Source organism: Rhinoraja longicauda, chromosome 10 (genome assembly GCF_053455715.1).
Source record: "Rhinoraja longicauda isolate Sanriku21f chromosome 10, sRhiLon1.1, whole genome shotgun sequence".
Lineage (NCBI taxonomy): Eukaryota > Metazoa > Chordata > Chondrichthyes > Rajiformes > Arhynchobatidae > Rhinoraja > Rhinoraja longicauda.
This window is the reverse complement of record NC_135962.1, coordinates 14,115,049-14,133,914: the sequence shown is the minus strand read 5'-3', so window position 1 is coordinate 14,133,914 and position 18,866 is coordinate 14,115,049. Positions and strand designations below refer to the sequence as shown.

The following is an 18,866-nucleotide window of genomic DNA, read 5'->3' as shown; positions in this document are numbered from 1 at the left end:
TGTTGGGTATTGGTGATGGGTTGGGGCCAGGACCGGGATTGGGTGCAGGGAACGACCTCAGACCGATGTTGGGTACAGTGGATGGTCCAGGGTTGGGTGTGGGGATTGGGCTTGTGTTGGGATTGGGCTGGTGTTGGGTGTGGGGGATGGGCTGGTGTGGGGGATTGGGCTGGTGTTGGGTGTGGGGGCCAGGACTAGTTCAGAGTGCAGGGGGTGTCCTGCAGCTGTGTTGGGTATTGGGGAAGGCCTAATGAAGGATACTGGGGAATGGGCTGGTATTGGATGCGAGGGATGGACTCGGACTGAATACAGGGGATGACCTGCGGCTGTGTGTTTAGGTACTGGGGAAAGGCCGTTGTTGGGTGCGGGGGATTGGGCTGGTGTTGGGTATTGGGCTGGTGTTGGGTATTGGGCTGGTGTTGTGTGCGGGGGGATTGGGCTGGTGTTGGGTATTGGGCTGGTGTTGGGTGCGGGGGGTATTGGGCTGATTTTGGGTATTGGGCTGGTGTTGGGTGTTGGGTATTGGGCTGGTGTTGGGTATTGGGCTGGTGTTGGGTATAGGGCTGGTGTTGGGTATTGGGCTGGTGTTGGGTGTTGGGTATTGGGCTGGTTTTGGGTATTGGGCTAGTGTTGGGTGTTGGGTATTGGGCTGGTGTTGGGTATTGGGCTGGTGTTGGGTATTGGGCTGGTGTTGGTGTATTGGGCTGGTGTTGGGTGCGGGGGGTTGGGCTGGTGTTAGGTATTGGGCTGGTGTTGGGTATTGGGCTGGTGTTGGGTATTGGGCTGGTGTTGGGTATTGGGCTGGTGTTGGGTGTGGGGTATTGGGCTGGTGTTGGTGTATTGGGCTGGTGTTGGTGTATTGGGCTGGTGTTGGTGTATTGGGCTGGTGTTGGTGTATTGGGCTGGTGTTGGTGTATTGGGCTGGTGTTGGGTATTGGGCTGGTGTTGGGTGCGGGGGGTTGGGCTGGTGTTGGGTATTGGGCTGATGTTGGGTATTGGGCTGATGTTGGGTATTGGGCTGGTGTTGGGTATTGGGCTGGTGTTGGGTTTTGGGCTGGTGTTTGGGCTGGTGTTGGGTATTGGGCTGGTGTTGGTGTATTGGGCTGGTGTTGGGTATTGGGCTGGTGTTGGGTATTGGGCTGGTGTTGGGTATTGGGCTGGTGTTGGGTATTGGGCTGGTGTTGGGTTTTGGGCTGGTGTTTGGGCTGGTGTTGGGTATTGGGCTGGTGTTGGTGTATTGGGCTGGTGTTGGGTATTGGGCTGGTGTTGGGTATTGGGCTGGTGTTGGGTATTGGGCTGGTGTTGGGTGCGGGGTATTGGGCTGGTGTTGGGTGCGGGGGGATTGGGCTGGTGTTGGGTGCGGGGGGATTGGGCTGGTGTTGGGTGTGGGGTATTGGGCTGGTGTTGGGTATTGGGTTGGTGCTGGGCTGGTGTTGGGTATTGGGTTGGTGTTGGTGTATTGGGCTGGTGTTGGGTGTGAGTATTGGGCTGGTGTTGGGTATTGGGCTGGTTTTGGGTGTAGGGGGTATTGGACTGGTGTTGGGTATTGGGCTGGTGTTGGGTATTGGGCTGGTGTTGGTGATTGGGCTGGTGTTGGGTATTGGGCTGGTGTTGGGTATTGGGCTGGTGTTGGGTTTTGGGCTGGTGTTTGGGCTGGTGTTGGGTATTGGGCTGGTGTTTGGGTATTGGGCTGGTGTTGGGCATTGGGCTGGTGTTGGGTATTGAGCTGGTGGTGTATTGGGCTGGTGTTTGGGTGTTTTGTATTGGGCTGGTGTCGGGTATTGGGCTGGTGTTGGTGTATTGGGCTGGTGTCGGTGTATTGGGCTGGTGTCGGTGTATTGGGCTGGTGTCGGTGTATTGGGCTGGTGTCGGGTATTGGGCTGGTGTTGTTGTATTGGGCTGGTGTTGGGTATTGGGCTGGTGTTGGTGTATTGGGCTGGTGTTGGGTATTGGGCTGGTGTTGGTGTATTGGGCTGGTGTCGGTGTATTGGGCTGGTGTCGGTGTATTGGGCTGGTGTCGGTGTATTGGGCTGGTGTCGGGTATTGGGCTGGTGTTGTTGTATTGGGCTGGTGTTGGGTATTGGGCTGGTGTTGGTGTATTGGGCTGGTGTTGGGTATTGGGCTGGTGTTGGTGTATTGGGCTGGTGTTGGTGTATTGAGCTGGTGTATTGGGCTGGTGTCGGTGTATTGGGCTGGTGCTGGTGTATTGGGCTGGTGTTGGTGTATTGAGCTGGTGTCGGTGTATTGGGCTGGTGTTGGTGTATTGGGCTGGTGTTGGTATTGGGCTGGTGTTAGTGTATTGGGCTGGTGCTGGTGTATTGGGCTGGTGTTGGTGTATTGGGCTGGTGCTGGTGTATTGGGCTGGTGCTGGTGTATTGGGCTGGTGTTGGTGTATTGGGCTGGTGCTGGTGTATTGGGCTGGTGCTGGTGTATTGGGCTGGTGCTGTGGGCTGGTGCTGGTGTATTGGGCTGGTGCTGGTGTATTGGGCTGGTGTTGGTGTATTGGGCTGGTGCTGGTGTATTGGGCTGGTGCTGGTGTATTGAGCTGGTGTTGGTGTATTGGGCTGGTGTCGGGTATTGTGCTGGTGTATTGGGCTGGTGCTGGTGTATTGGGCTGGTGTTGGTGTATTGGGCTGGTGTCAGGTATTGTGCTGGTGTATTGGGCTGGTGCTGGTGTATTGGGCTGGTGCTGGTGTATTGGGCTGGTGCTGTGGGCTGGTGTTGGTGTATTGGGCTGGTGTCGGGTATTGGGCTGGTGCTGGTGTATTGGGCTGGTGCTGTGGGCTGGTGTCGGTGTATTGGGCTGGTGTTGGTATTGGGCTGGTGTTAGTGTATTGGGCTGGTGCTGGTGTATTGGGCTGGTGCTGTGGGCTGATGCTGGTGTATTGGGCTGGTGTCGGGTATTGGGCTGGTGTTGGTGTATTGAGCTGGTGTTTTGGGTGTAGTGGGCGGACTGGGACTGACGCTGTGTACAGGGGATGTCCTGCGGCTGGTGTGTGTGTGTGTGTGTTTGGGGATGAGCTGGAATGGGATGGGCTGGGCTTGGTGTTGTGTTACACTTCCTGTCGAGTGTGCAAGCCGCGCTGTGTTTCCGCATTCACCTGCGGGTCCGGGCAGCGCCTCACACCTCCACCTCCGCCACCTCCAGCTCCGCTCCGGGACATGGAGCGCCCTAGTCCTCGCCCTCCACCCCTCGCCCTCCTCCTGCCGCCGCTGCTGGTGGTGTTGCTGCTCCCCACCTGCCTGCCCCTCACCCTCGACCCCCACCAGTGCCTGGCCAACTACGAGCTGGGCCGGGAGGACTTCGTGCTGGACACTGACGACTCTGTGGCGGCCGGGGCTTCGTTCCTCAGCTCTCCCAACGTGAGCCGCGCCCGGGACTGTGTGCTGATGTGTTGCCGCAGCCGCGACTGCAACGTGGTGCTGCTGGAGGACAAGGATGGACAGTCCGGGACAGCCCCAGAGCTCCGCTCCATCGAGGGCTGCTTCCTCTTCGACTGCCTCTACAACAAGGAGTACGTCTGCAGGTTCTTCAGGAGAGAGGGCTTCAGCAACTTCATCCTCAGGGAGGTCTACCAGGAGTACCTCAGGCCCAGGTCACCTGGCGCAGGTAACAGACCGCAGCGCAGGCACCACTCTGCCCTGCCCTGCCCACCCCTCCACTTCACCCTCTGCCTTGACCCCATGCTCTGCTGCCCACCTGCCCCGCCCACCCCCTTCACCCCTGCCCACCCCCTTCACCCCTGCCCTACTTACCCTCCCACCCCTGCCCTACTTACCCTCCCACCCCCTTCACCCCTGCCCTACTTACCCTCCCTTTCCCCCCTGCCCTACTTACCCCCTTCACCCCCTGCTCTAGTTACCCCCCTTCACCCCCTGCTCTAGTTACCCCCCTTCACCCCCTGCCCTAGTTACCCCCCCTTCGCCCCCTGCCATAGTTATCCCCCGCCTTCACCCCTGCCATAGTTATCCCCCCTGCTCTAGTTACCCCCTCTTCCCCCCTGTTCTAGTTATCCCCCTTCACCCCCTGCCCTAGTTACCCCCTTCACCCCCTGCCCTAGTTACCCCCCTTCACCCCCTCCCCCACTTACCCCCTGCCCCACTTACCCCCTGCCCTACTTACCCCCCTTCACCCCTACCCTACTTATTCCCCCTGCCCTACTTACCCCATCCCCACTGCCCTACTTACCCCCCCTCCCCGCTGCCCTACTTATCCCCACTGCCCTACTTACCCCCCATCCCCGCTGCCCTACTTACCCCATCCCCGCTGCCCTACTTACCCCATCCCCGCTGCCCTACTTACCCCCCCTCCCCGCTGCCCTACTTACCCCCCCCTCCCCTGCTTCCCCACCTGCCTTTGTCTCCTCCTCCTTCACCCACTGCCTTTACCCCCTGCTCTTCCCTCCTTCAGACCACCCGCTCCGCTGCCCCCCTCCCCTGCCACTCCCTCGACTTCACCCCTTGCCCTGATCTGCTGCCAGATCTCACCCCTGCCAATCCCAAACACCCCCTGACCTTTATCCCCTGTCTTGCTCCCCCACTCTGCCCCCCTCCTCCTCCTGACCACCCCCTCTTGACCACCCCCTGCCCTGCTCCCCCGCTGACTTCATTCCCTCACCTGCCCCCCCAAGCAGCCCCTTCCAGAACCACTGACTCAGCCCTGATTCCCCAAACACCCCCCCCCATAATGACGCTAACAGCCCTGCTGTCCCCTGCCCTGCCCTCTCACATCCCCCCCCCCCCCCCAAAGCTTTGAACCCAACCCTGACCCATTTTGCCCCAGGGCCTGGCCAGACTACCACCCTGACCGTTGCTACACCTACGTCCCGGACAGCTCCCCCTGTTCCTTCCCCCCACGGACTGCATCCCCCTCTCACCCTGCCCCCCCCCCCCCCGTCACCTCCCTGCCCCCCCCCCCCCGTCACCCCCCTGCCACCTCCCTGTCACCCCCTGCTCACCCATCGTGTCTTACTTCACTCCTGCCCCCATCCTGCTCTTCCCATCTGCCCTGCCCTGCATCCTCCTGCCCTCCCCTCCCTTCTTCCCCCTGCTCTGCCCCCTGTTTTCTCCCACAGCCTGCCCCCCCTTCCTCCTCCCCTGCCCTGCCACCCTGCCCCTTTCTTACCTCCACACTACCCACGCCCCAGCTCTCCGATCCCATCCCCCCCCACCTGCCACACATTCTTCCCTCGATCCATCCACCCCTCCCCCACAGTCAATCCAGTGCTTGTGTGATCTTACTTGTTGGACTGGAAATGTGGAAACAAATTTGCATGCAGGAAGGGTTCCACATGTGGCACTGGGTGTTGATCGGATGTTGGATTTTAATGTTGTCCGAGGGGTAAAATGGAGATGGAAGAAATTGTAGATGCTGTAATCTGCAACAAAAGAGTAACAGTTCTGATATGGGTTCTGCACACAAAACATCGACTGTAGTTCTACCTCCGCGGATGAACTACTGAGTTTCTCCAGCTCTTTTACCCTTTTAAATAATGCCTTTTGGATTTTCCAAATGAAAATCAAAATGAACATTTCAGTTGGCTGGAAGTCTGAAATAAAGTCAAAGAATGCTGGAAACACTCAGTGGGTCGATCAGCATCTGTGGAAAGAGAAACAATGGAGGTTTCGAGTCTGAAGTTTCTATTCCAAGATGGCTGCGGTGTCGTGCGGCTGCGGCTCGCTGGCAGTCTGTTTGTCCTTTTTCATTTTTTGTCTATGTGTTAGTGTTAGATGTGTGTAGTAGTTTATTTTTAGCTGTGTATATATGGGGGGGGGGGTGGGGGAAACCTTTCTTTTAAAAAAAATCCCTTTCTCGAGGCGCGGCTCGGCCGCGGGACCTTCCAGCGCCCGGCGCGGCTCAGCCGCGGGACTTTTTATCGTGCGGCGCGGCATGGCCGCGGGACTTTTCATCGCCCGGCAGGACTTTTTATCGCCCGGTGTGGCTCGGCCGCGGGACCTTCCATCTCCTCGTGCAAGTCGGTCGCCTCGGCAGAAGTCGAATTATCTGTCCGGGGAGAAGCATTGGGGAAGAGGTGTCTGTCCATCACAGTGAAGGGGTGTCTGGAGGAGTCACTGTGATGGATGTTTGTGTTAAAATTGTGTGTCTTGTGTCTTTTACTATGTACTGTTGTGGCTGTGTGGCAAATGGTTTTCGTTCAATTCATTTTGAATGACAATAAAGGTAATTCATTCATTCATTCATGAAACCCTTCATCAGAACTCTGTTACCTGAGTTAGAGATGGTGGGAGGAACAAAGGGAAATGTCTCTGAAATAGTGAAAGTGGGAGAGTCTAGGACTAGAGGTCACAGCCTTAGAATTAAAAGACGTTCTTTTAGGAAGGAGATGAGGAGAAATTTCTTTAGTCAGAGGGTGGTGAATCTGTGGTATTCTTTGCCACAGAAGGATGTAAGAGGCCGTCAGTGGATGTTGGGATTTTCTAGTTTACTAGAGAGGGCATTTGTACCCATGTTGACTTGAGATACCACATCTGACAGTGCAGACTGGTAGCACTGCACTGAAACCTGGACAATGTGTCTTGGCAGGGGTATGAGCCCGAGACTATCTTCCCCGGATCCCTGCCACTCAGCCAAGGTGCTACTTCTTTTATGCACTTGTTGATGAGGGATGGGTATTGACCCAAATGGTGGCTGACAGTTTAGTTTAGTTTCGAGAAACAGCACGAAAACCGGCCCTTCGGCCCATCAAGTCCGCGCCGACCAGCGATCGCCCCGTACATTAGCACTACCCGACACAATAAGGACAGTTTACAATCTCACCCACAGCCAGTTAACCTACAAACCTGTACGTCTTTGGAATGTGGGGGAAACTGGGGCATCTGGAGGAAAACCCATGCAGTCACAGAGAGAACGTACAAACTCCATGCAGACAGCACCCGTAATCACGATCGAACCCGGATCTGTGGCGCTGTAAGGCAGCAACTCTACCGCCGCGCCACTGTGCTGCCCCTCAGATCAGTTCAGATCAGTTTAGGTAATGATTGTCATTTATACCGAGGTACCGTGAAAAGCTATGTTGACAGTGTGGAACACTGCATGGCAGAGAAAATAAACTGCAATAAATGTCCGGAGAGGGATTTGTTCCGCTGGAAACCAGCCTAGACTTGGTGGCTGAATAGCCTCCAAGGTCTTTATCAGAGGCCTTGACCATCAATACCAGATTGGTTATTTAAAGTAAATGTAAAGAATGAAGGAAATACACAGAAAATGTTGGAGATACTCAATAACTTGTCAAAGATTATCTGTGGAAAGAGAAATAGTTAACAAATTAGATTTTACTTATCCATCAGTTGTTGATTTTGAATTGAATCTGTGATTCCAGTTTTTTCGTTAATTCTTAATTCCCTTCTCTACATTTCGATGAAAGGTTTGCGAGAAAGGACATTTATGAATAACTTATTTTGAATTATGCATTTCACTTGCATGACTAATTAAAGCTAACCTCTTGTGTGGGCACACAAGAAACTACAGATGCTGGAATTTTGAGCAGAACACAAACTGTTGGAAGAACACAGTGTGTCCGGTGGAGATGGACAAAAGACATTTTAGGTTGGGACACTTCTTCATTCTGAAGAAGATCCTGCCTGACCTGCTGAGTTCTGCAAGCAGTTTTATATACACCTCTTGTATGTTTGGTTAACAGTTTCTGTCAGCGGAGCACTAGGGTGACAATAAAAGCAACCGAGGAGGGTGATTGTAAATGTACAAGGGCACATGCTTAATGTAGCACCACTACATTTCTTTCTGTTGTGAAACCATGACTGCACCATCTCAATGACTTGCACAAGATGTGTGAGTGGATCGTCCTTGGGCAATGAAGTTTCAAATTGCTAAAAGAACAACTTGTTGAACCAGTCGGTAGCAAGTGTTCTGCTCTTAGTGTAATGTGAAAAGTGTAAAGGACATGTGGTGGTTCAATATTGATAATACTTCCAGTTTTTCAATTGGACAATCAGCGAATGTTACATAGTGTAGTCTATGAAGTCTCTTTCAATGTGTCAAAAGAACTTTCAGTCTCCCAGAAGGACCCAGAAAATCTGCAGAGCCATTGAAGAAACTTTTAATATAGCAGCCAATTTGTACATTGCGATATCTTAAACACAGAAACAAGTTAATTATCCAAGTCTCCTTTTTGTGAGATACTGTGTTGTGGGAAAGCTGGAGTGTTAGTATAGATTGAATAATCTGTTCGATGAACAGAGGCTACCTTCTCAGTGTAGAAGGGAAATGCAGATGCTGGTTTACACCGAAGATAGACACAAAAAGCTGGAGTAACTCAGCGGGACAGGCAGCATCTTTGGAGAAAAGGAATACGCAATGTTTCAGGTCGAGACCCTTCTTCAGACTGATAGTCAGGGGAGAGGGAAACTAGAGGTATGGAAAGGTACAGAACTTTGTAGGTGAGGAAACATTTATTGAATGTGTGGATTCACAAGTTGGTGGTAGGAGAGCCAGAGTTGCGTTGATGAGTATATAAGAGAAAACAGATTCTGGGGAAGATTGAGTTGGGCAATGGGATTGCTCTGAGACACTAGGACAGACTCAATAGGCTGAATGGGCTTCTGATATGAGAAAACATAAGAAAAATGTAGGAAGACTGAAGAGTCTTATTTTTCCAGCAAAATGGAAACAAGTTTAATAAGGAACTTTAAAATTGTGAATGGGTTTGTTCAAAAGACTATGATTTTTTTTTCCAACTTGTAGCAAACCCAAAATTAGAGGCTATAAATTCAAGGATCTAACTAGAAAATCGAAGAGGGAACTCAGAAGAAACTCTGTGGTGAGACAGTGAAACTTGCTGACACAGTTGAAGTGGATATTGTGGAATCATTTAAGGGGGAAGTTATATTGGTTTACGAAGTAGAAATGAAAAAAAAAGATTTTCATTTTCATGACCCTCTTTTGTGACTTATTTTGGAACATTTTAAACTAAAGGATGTGTTTTTGAAATGCAGATGCTGGAAAATTGGGCACAACACAAAATTCTGGAGAAACCCAGTGGTCAGGCAGCATCTGTGGACAGATGATGTTTCGGGTCGGAACCTTTTTCAGACTCGAGAGAACTTCTTCAGAGTTTCGTCTTTGATTTACTAGTTAGATCCTTATAATTATAACCTCTTAAAAAACAAAAAGTGGGCATACTTTGAAGAGATTTTGCAGTGGAGCTGTAAAATGGAGACACGTGAAACTCAGATGCTGGAATCTTGAGCAAAATATAAAGTGCTGAAAGAACTCAGCAGGCCAGACAGCATCTGTGGAGGAAATAGACAGATGACGTTTCGAGTCAGGACCCTACTTCAGACTATTGAAATGTAGTCAGTGTAGGGAATGGCAGGCTGATTTTGGTTAGCAGGCTCACATCAACAGTGATGAAATCATTGACCGGATGGTCTGCTGTAGTGTGCTTGGTTGTGTGGTGTGCCTGGCTGACTGATTCCCTGCTTTTTGTTCTACAGAGTTTGGTTGGGTCCAGTATGACCACCAGTGGGACGAATGGTGCTTTGGTCTTAAACATCCTATCGAAGAATCTCCAGCGCTATTGAGCTCCTTCAGTATTTCAATGAGCACTAGCCTGGGTTAGGTGCCCAAGTCTTGGAGTGTTAGCACTGCGCAACAAGTCACTAGAATCCTGTGTGCAGTTCCACAACTGCATGGGAATTAAATGATTTTGAGTTTGATATGATGGCTTCCCTCTGACAGGAATCATTCAGTGGTTTCCTACCCATTTGGAACCAGCTTCCTTCCATTCTCCCCGATATTCCTTCATCCCATAGATTGTTTGGCAGTCGTGCGGCTTTGATTATTGGTAATGCATTAAGACCACTAGTCTTTTGACCACAGCCTTGCATTTCTGCACCAACTGGGTTAACAAGGGGGAAAAGGTTTGTTTCTCTGGCAAAATCCAGCTGAGGGAAGTTGGTTCGCTGGGTAAGAAGTTAATTGTCTTTTGAGTTATATTGCTTGGGTCCATGTGGCCATCCATGTATTTTGTATTTCCTAATGGCAGAGGAGGAGTCTATTCAGCCCATTGAGAGGATGGAGAGAATGAGGATGATTGAGCTATAGAGATCATACAAGGATGTAAAGGCAATCACACTTTTACCTGGCTACAAGCCACTGCTGGATCTGCCTGAAATGATTGGTGTAATAGTTATTCCTTTATGTGCTGTGTTTTTGTAGTTGACTCCTGTATCACACCAAATGGTCGAAGTCATTTGTCTCTGGAATCGATGGCTGTTTGGGAATTGGGAAAAAGAATACAAATCGTGGAAACCACGCAGCCTTTTCCCATACTCAGTGTAAACTTCAGAAAAGATTATCTTTTGTTTGTTTGGAGATCACAACTTTTTACCTGACTACCCTGATTTTGGAAGTTAGCCTTGTGTCCCCTCTCAACAAGGCTGAATTACTTTCTTTTGTCTTAGAGCCCAAACCTGGGCTCAGTACTTAGTGGTTTGACATGTCTGGAGCACTGGACTCTCAGATTTCCATGCACGAGGCATCATACAAGAATGATTCCAGGAATGAGTAGGTTAACCTATGATGAGCGTTTGTCGGCAGTGGGCCTGGACTCGCTGGAGTTTAGAAGAATGAGGGAGGACCTCATTGACATATACAGAATAGTGAAAGGCTTGGATAGAGTGGATGTGGAGAGGATGTTTCCACTGGTGGGAGAGTCTAGGACTAGAGGCCATAGCCTCAGAATTAAAGGATGTTCTTTTAGGAAGAAGATGAGGTTAAATTTCTTTAGTCAGAGGGTGGTGAATCTGTGGAATTCTTTGCTACAGATTGCCGTGGAAGCCAAGCCAGTGGATATTTTTAAAATAGAGATAGATAAATTCTTGATTAGTACAGGTGCCAGAGATTATGCGGAAAAGGCAGGAGAATGGGGTTTGGAGGGAGAGATAGATCAGACATGATTAACTGGCGTAGTAGACTTGATGGGCCGAATGTCCTAATTCTACTCCTATCAGTTATGACCTTGTGACCCTAACATTTTGTATTAGGCTCAGCCTTGGATTTGGAACGATAATTGATTTGCATTTTGAGTTAACATGAATGACCAATATCACGTGATCATTGCACATTTGAGTTGTGTTTAGTTTATTGTCACATATACCGAGGTACAGTGATAAGCTTTTGTTGCTTGCTAACCAGTCAGTGGAAAGTCTGCACATGATTACAATCGAGCCATCCACAGAGTACAGATACATGATAAAAGGAATAACATTTAGTGCAAGATAAAGCCAGTAAAGTCCAAACAAAGATAGTCCAAAGGTCTCCAATGAGGTAGATAGTAGTACAGCACTGCTCTCCATTTGTGGTGGGGTGGTTCAGTTGCCTGATGACAGCTGGAAAGAAACTATCCCTGAAGCATTTTAATTCTGTTAAGTGGATGATTATTGTGAGAATTTGACCTTTTCCCTTGGAAAGGGACAGTTGGTTGTGGTGCTTCAGCTGGATTATGTGAATAAACCTGTAGTGATTGTCCTTTGCAGAAGCCTCCTCGCCAAGACATCCCGTCCACTTTGAAAGCAGTTGCACCTCTCTCAAAATGTAAATACAACATAAAACATTGCAGCACAGCATTGCATGTGCTAATGAATGTCTGAAGAAGGGTCTCGGCCCGAAATGTCACCCATTCCTTCTCTCCAGATATGCTGTCTGTCGTGCTGAGTTACTCAGCATTTTGTGTCTAACTGCAGCATAGGAACAGTCCCTTCAGACCATGACCGTACCGAACATGATGCAAGGTTAAACTAATGTCCCCCGCCTGCACGTGATATACCCCTGCATTCCTTGCATGTTTGTGAGCCTGTCCAAAAGCCTTCTAAATGCCATTATTTTATCTGCCTCCACCACCATTCCTGGCAGCACATTCCAGACACCCACCAGTCTCTGTGTAAAAACAAACCTTGCCCCACACATCTGTTTCGAACTGAGCCCCTCCAGTAAAGCTATGCTCTCTATGACATTTGCACCCTGGAAAATAGATTCCTTCTGGTCACCTTATTTATTCCAGGGTCAGCATTCTTGGGGGTTTGACCAAATGATCAAAAAGGATTAGTGATTAATTTCCAAGTCAGGATAAATTTGAAGAGGGATTTGGAGGATGCAGATTTAGAGTTATAGAGTCAGATAGCGTGGAAACAGGCCCTTTGGCCTAAATTGCCTATGACGCCCAACATGCCCATCTACACTAGTCCCACCTGCCGGCATTTGATCCATATCCCTCTAAATCTATCCTATTTCTGTACCTGCCCATATGTCTTTCAAACGTTGAGATAGTACCTGCCTCAATGACCTCAGGCAGCTTGTTCTATATACCTACCACACTTAATACAAAAAAATGCTCCTCAGGTTCCTATTAAATTTCCTCCCTCACCTTAAACGGCACGGTGGCGCAGCGGTAGAGTTGCTGCCTTACAGCGAATGCAGCGCCGGAGACTCAGGTTCGACCCTGACTACGGGCGCCATCTGTACGGAGTTTGTACGTTCACCCCGTGACCTGCGTGGGTTTTCTCCGAGATCTTTGGTTTCCTCCCACACTCCAAAGACGTACAGGTATGTAGGTTAATTGGCTGGGAAAATGTAAAAATTATCCCTAGTTAATGTGTTAGTGGTAATCAGGATAGTTTAGAGTTATAGTCAGATAGCGTGAAAACAGGCCCTTTGGCCTAAATGTGCCTTTAACACTAATCAGGATAGTGTTAATGTACGGGGATCGCTGGGCTGCACGGACCCGGTGGGCCGAAGAGCCTGTTTCCGCACTGTATCTCTAAAAAAAATTTAAAAACAAAGCCTATGTCCTGCAGTTCTTGATTCCCTACTCTTGGTAAAAGACTGCATTTACCCTATCTATTCCTCTCACGATCTTAACGATCTTATACACCTCTTTAAGACCATCCCTCATCCTCCTGCGTTCCAAGGAATAGAGTCCTAGCCTACTCAACCTCCCCCTATAAGTCTGGGCCTCAAGTCCTGACAACATCCTCGTAAATCTTTTATCCACCCTTTCTAGCTTGCCAACATCTTTCCTATAACAGGGTGATGACCAAAGCGGAACATAATACTCATGTTGTCCTGGGGCAGAAATGATTGACAGCAATTAAGCACACATTTGATAGGTTCGTGCACATACGTTCTCGGAGCAGAATTAGGTCATTCGGCCTATTAAATCATTTCCGCCATTCAATCATGGTTGATCTATCTCTCCCTCTCAACCCTATTCTCTTGCCTTCTCCCTATAACCCTTGACACCCGTACTAGTCAAGAATATGTTGGTCTCTGCTTTAAAAAATATCAATTGACTTGCCCTCCACAGCCGTCAGTGGCAATGAATTCCACAGATTCACCACCCTCTGACTAATGGATTTCTTCTTTTCCAAGGAATGCCACAGGCAGCAGAGTGCTTTTTCCACTTATTCACCATTAATTGTTTAGTCAAGGTTCATTGATGCCACATTTCATCAAACGTGACTTTGGTGTCAAGGGCAGTTACTCCCATTGCATCTTTATGGTTCACCTTGTTATGGGAATAGTGCACCCGGTGGTGCAGTACCGGGGATATATTACCCATGAGGCTGTAGCCAGAGTGATCCTGAATTAAAATGGCTGAACCCAAGACTGGAGTGTAAAGCCTCTGTTAATTAGTTGTGTAGCTGTACTGTAGCAGGTTACAGAAAGGAAACACACTAACAGAACATGGTGTCAGATCGGGACCTGCTTCAGGATCAATCGAAAGGACAACAGCAGACGACGTTTGTGAGTAATTACTGCTGAGAGACGACTGTGGGGCCTACATTGTTTCCATTGATAGAGGGGCGGATTTATCAGGAAAATAGAGCAGCTGAAGCCCCCTAGGCAAATGAATTTTGAGGCAAGGGACCTGCCAATGGAGTGGAGACAATGGAGGGAAGAGTTTGAGCTCTATGTTGATTTGAGCATGGAAGGGAAGGAGGACAAGACAATGAGGAAACTGCTAATGTACTTAGTTGGACCGCAAGGGAGAGAGCTCTACCAAACGCTCGAGATACGGACGCCGGAGAGCAACGTACAAGAAGTTACGCTAGCGCAGGCACTCGATGCTTTCGAAAAGCATTGTCAACCCGTGAGGAACGAGACCGTCGACAGGTATAGATTCTTTATGCGGAGCCAAGAGAGAGGGGAGACTTTTGATTCGTTTTTAATAGAACTGAAGCTCTTGGCAGCTCATTGCGGTTTCAGAGAGTTGAAGGATTCACTGATACGTGATAGAATAATATGCGGCATAAGGGATGACATGCTGCGGGAAAGACCTCGAGAAACCTCACTTGACTTAGAAAAGTGTGTGAAGGCATGCCAGGCTTCGGTGCTGGCCAAGGCCAGAGTTGATGTCCTGGTAGGGGACCAGCGACAAGATGTCTGTGCAGTGAGACATGAGGGGAAACGATACCAGCCAACCATAGAGTGCAAATACTGTGGATACAAACATGAGAGAAAGAAGGAGAAATGTCCAGCATATGGCAGGGAGTGTTTCAAATGCCATCAGAAAGATCATTTCGCCTCACAATGCAGGGAAAAGCATGGGCAGCAGAAGAAAGAAAAGAAAGGGAAAAACCCTGTGCATGCAGTGGTGGAAGTGGAGAGTTCCAGTGATGAGTATGATGACAGTCAAGAGGTTGATGAAATTCACACAATGGAACTGCAACCAGCAGCAGTAAAAGCAGAAAGTGTGCACAGGGTTGAGGAGACTCAATTCCCAAAGAAAATCTTTGCGACCATGATGCTGAAAGGGAAGGAAGTAAAATTCCAGGTGGACAGTGGAGCCACATGTAACATCATTCCCAAGATGTATGCGAAGGATGTGGATGAAACCAAGCAAGTATTATCCATGTACAACAATACGACAGTGGTGCCACTTGGGAAAAGCACGATGAGACTGGTGAACCCGAAGAATGGAAGGAAATACAAAGTAGAGTTTGTAGTCCTGGAGGAAGACTGCATTCCAATCCTGGCAAGCAGGGCAGCCCAGCAGATGGGGCTCATCTCAATTTGTACAGAGAACAATGACACTGAGTGGCAGGAAAGATTGATAGCGGAGTATGCTGATGTGTTTGAAGGGACAGGTAAATTTGAGGGCAAGTACCATCTGCTGGTAGCTGACAGCATAACGCCGGTGATCCACCCACCACGAAGAATCCCTGTAGCCTTACGGAGTAAGCTGAAAGAGGAGTTGGGCAGACTGACAGAAGCGGAAATAATTGCCCCAGTAGAGACCCACACACCATGGGTATCCAGCCTTGTGTGTGTAGAAAAGCCCAATGGGAAGTTGAGAGTGTGTTTAGACCCGAGGGATCTGAACAAGGGGCTTAAAAGAAGTCATTACCCAATGACGACGATCGAAGATGTCCTCACCGACCTGAATGATGCCAAGGTCTTTAGCACGTTTGATGCCAAGAACGGGTTTTGGCATGTGGAACTGGATGATGAGAGTTCTCAGCTTACGACATTTAACACACCATATGGTAGATATAGGTGGAGACGCATGCCGTTTGGTCTGTCCACGGCCCCTGAGGAGTTCCAGCGACGACAGAACCAAGTGCTGGAGGGCCTGGAAGGAGTGAGGTCTGTTGCTGACGACATCCTAGTGTTTGGGAAAGGAAAAACGGCAGAGGAAGCAGAAAGAGACCATGACAGGAAGGTTAAAGCTCTGATGGAGAGATGTCGTGACCGTCACCTGAAGCTGAACATAGAGAAGGCAAAGCTGAAGGTGAAGGAAGTCACTTTCATAGGACATAGAGTCTCTGCTGCAGGACTGAAACCAGATCCAGGGAAGGTAGAAGCCGTGCTACATATGCCTAACCCAACGGATGTCCAAGGAGTTCAGCGATTTATTGGCTTTGTTAACTACTTGAGCAAATTCCTTCCTGGATTAAGCGACCTATGTGAACCGCTACGCAAGCTGACACAGAAGGATGTAGTTTGGTGGTGGGCACAGGTGCATGACAGGGCGGTGATGGACATAAAGAAGCTAGTAACTGCCGAGCCAGTACTCAGATACTATGATCCATCCAAGGAGCTGACAGTACAGGCCGACGTGTCAGAAACTGGACTTGGTGCGGCGCTGATGCAGGAGGGCCATCCAGTTGCCTATTCCAGCAGGGCCCTGACGGATGCGGAGACCAGATATGCACAAATAGAAAAAGAATTGCTGGCAGTGATGTTTGGTCTAGAGAGGTTCCATGTGTACACATATGGAAGGCGAGTGAATGTGCAGTCAGACCATAAGCCACTGGAGATAATCGCCACAAAACCACTTCATCCGGCACCAAAGAGATTGCAGAGGATGCTGGTGAGGATGCAGACCTATGATGTGACAATAAGATACAGACCAGGGAAGGAGATGCACCTTGCAGACACGCTGAGCAGAGCATATATTCAGACTGGCAAGACTGACAAGACCATGAGAGAACTGGAGACTGTAAACCTGGTAAGGCACATCCCAATAGCACAGCCTCTGCTAAATGGCATAAGGGATGCAACAGGAGAAGATGAGACTATGCAGAAACTGCAAGAGGTGATCAAACGAGGCTGGCCAGAGAACAAGAAGGATGTTGACCCAGAACTCATCTCCTATTTCCATGTGAGGGACGAGCTGAGTGTTGGAGATGGTCTCATATTTAGGGGAGAGAGAGTAATCATCCCTAAAGCCAGGAGACGCGACATGCTCACAAGAGTACATGATTCCCACATTGGTGTGAATGGCTGTCTAAGAAGGGCAAGAGAATGTCTGCACTGGCCCGGAATGAGTGCAGAAATCAAGGACTTCATACAAAAATGTGAGACATGTCAAGCTCAAGGGAAAGAGCAACCAAAAGAAACGCTGCATTCCCATGAAATTCCAGAGAGACCATGGGCGAAGGTGGGTGCAGATTTGTTCCACTTGGATGGAAGGAACTATTTGGTCACTGTGGACTATTTCTCAGGATATTGGGAAATAGACTATCTAGAGAAAACACTGGCAGTGAATGTCATCCATAAAATGAAAGGCCAGTTCGCAAGATATGGAATACCAGATCAGCTCATCACAGATAATGGGCCACAGTTCACAGCTGAGGAGTTCAAGAGTTTTACCAAGAAGTGGCAGTTTGAACATACGAGCACATCACCCTATTATCCACAGAGTAATGGAAAGGCGGAGAGCAGTGTGAAAGTTGCGAAGTCATTGCTGAGGAAGGCTAAGGCTGCCGGAGCTGATCCTTACCTGAGCCTACTAGCTTTTCGCAACACACCATGGCATGAGTAGCAGTCCAGTTCAAAGATTGATGAACAGACGTACCAGGACCATTCTACCGACTACTCAGAGGCTGCTCAAACCTGAAATTCCAAAAAAAGTAAGAGATGAGTTGAGAGCAGCTAGAGACAGACAAGCAGACTACTACAACAGAGGATCTCAAGATCTGATTCCCCTGAAAGCTGGCGATCCAGTTCGAGTGAAGCCGACCGATAATCGACATCAGTCCTGGAGGAAGGCTGTGGTTGTAGGCCGTGTTGCGCAACCCAGATCTTATGAAGTCAGAACCGAGGACGGCGTCATCTATCGTCGGAATCGGCGCCATCTGAGGAAGACCAACGAGCCATTTCATCGCGTTGATGTTGACCTAGATGACCTGGTGACGTTGCCTGAACCGGAGCGAGAAAATCGACCTATGAGCCGACCACCGGTCCCCAGGGAGCATCAAACCCTGACAACAAGATCTGGTAGATGCGTTCGAAAACCACGCTATCTGCAGGATTATGTGCCCAAATAAGGATAGGGCCTGTACATGTAGTTAAATATAGATGTAAAGGCTATTAGGTTATGTTTAAAAAGTTAATGTTATATTTTCGGTTATAGTTTGATATGCATTGTTTTATGTAATGGCTAATAAAACTAAATAAATAAACAAACAAATTAATAGATAAAAAGGGAAAGGGAATGAGGAACCAGACATGTGTTGTTCAAAGTTTAGATAATTCCGAGCACTGAACTGTCGCAGATCCAAGGGAGGAAAATTTGGAAGCTACCACGGAAATGGATTGTCAAAGGCATGTTGGAAAATGGACTGACACACGTTGGACTCAGTGAAATAAGATACCAAGGAAGAATTTAATTTATGGCTATACATGTAAAGTTCCTGTACATATCTGTTTTGTATATAAAGGGGGATGTTATGGGAATAGCACACCCGGTGGTGCAGTACCGGGGATATATTACCCATGAGGCTGTAGCCAGAGTGATCCTGAATTAAAATGGCAGAACCCAAGACTCGAGTGTAAAGCCTCTGTTAATTAGTTGTGTAGCTGTATTGTAGCACGTTACAGAAAGGACACTAACAAAACACACCTCTTTGGCCTTCATTTAGATAAACACTGTGGTGAATTCTTGCAAACTCAAACTGCATTGGGTGATCAGTTTCTTGTTGTAGGCGCTGTTTGATGACACTGCAAGCCATAGACTGGATATCCTGGCTTTCCAAAGCCACTCCAGTTGCCTGAACTGACAGCAGATTCATCACTGTGTCTACCATTATATGTTGGGATGCCTGGCCAGACTAGATTTAATCAGCTTTTTGTGGACACAAGTTATTGGGATAGCTTTCCACATTGCCACGTAAACGCCAAGTGTGTTGCTGCATTGGACATGAGTAGAGTCTAGGCTAGTTCTGCAACACAAGTATTTAATACTCAACCTAGATTCTGCCTGGTCGCTTTACCTGCAGAGTATCCATAGCTGTTTCTTGGTAATATGTAGTGAATTACAAGGGCTAAAGTGCAAATGCGATGGCTGGGATATCATGGGGAAGACTGATATGTGGTTCTTCCA

General features: G+C 48.9%; 1 protein-coding gene across 1 annotated transcript in view; it reads left to right on the top strand.

Moving 5' to 3' along the window:
• The first annotated feature begins 3,057 nt into the window (after nucleotides 1–3,057).
• LOC144597217 (kunitz-type protease inhibitor 1-like) overlaps nucleotides 3,058–18,866 on the top strand; it is a 75,237-nt gene continuing 59,428 nt past the window's right edge. The window contains exon 1 of the mRNA XM_078406233.1: nucleotides 3,058–3,610. Coding sequence (XP_078262359.1) covers nucleotides 3,163–3,610 — 448 coding nt within the window. The 5' untranslated portion in view covers nucleotides 3,058–3,162. The remainder of the gene's footprint in view (nucleotides 3,611–18,866) is intronic.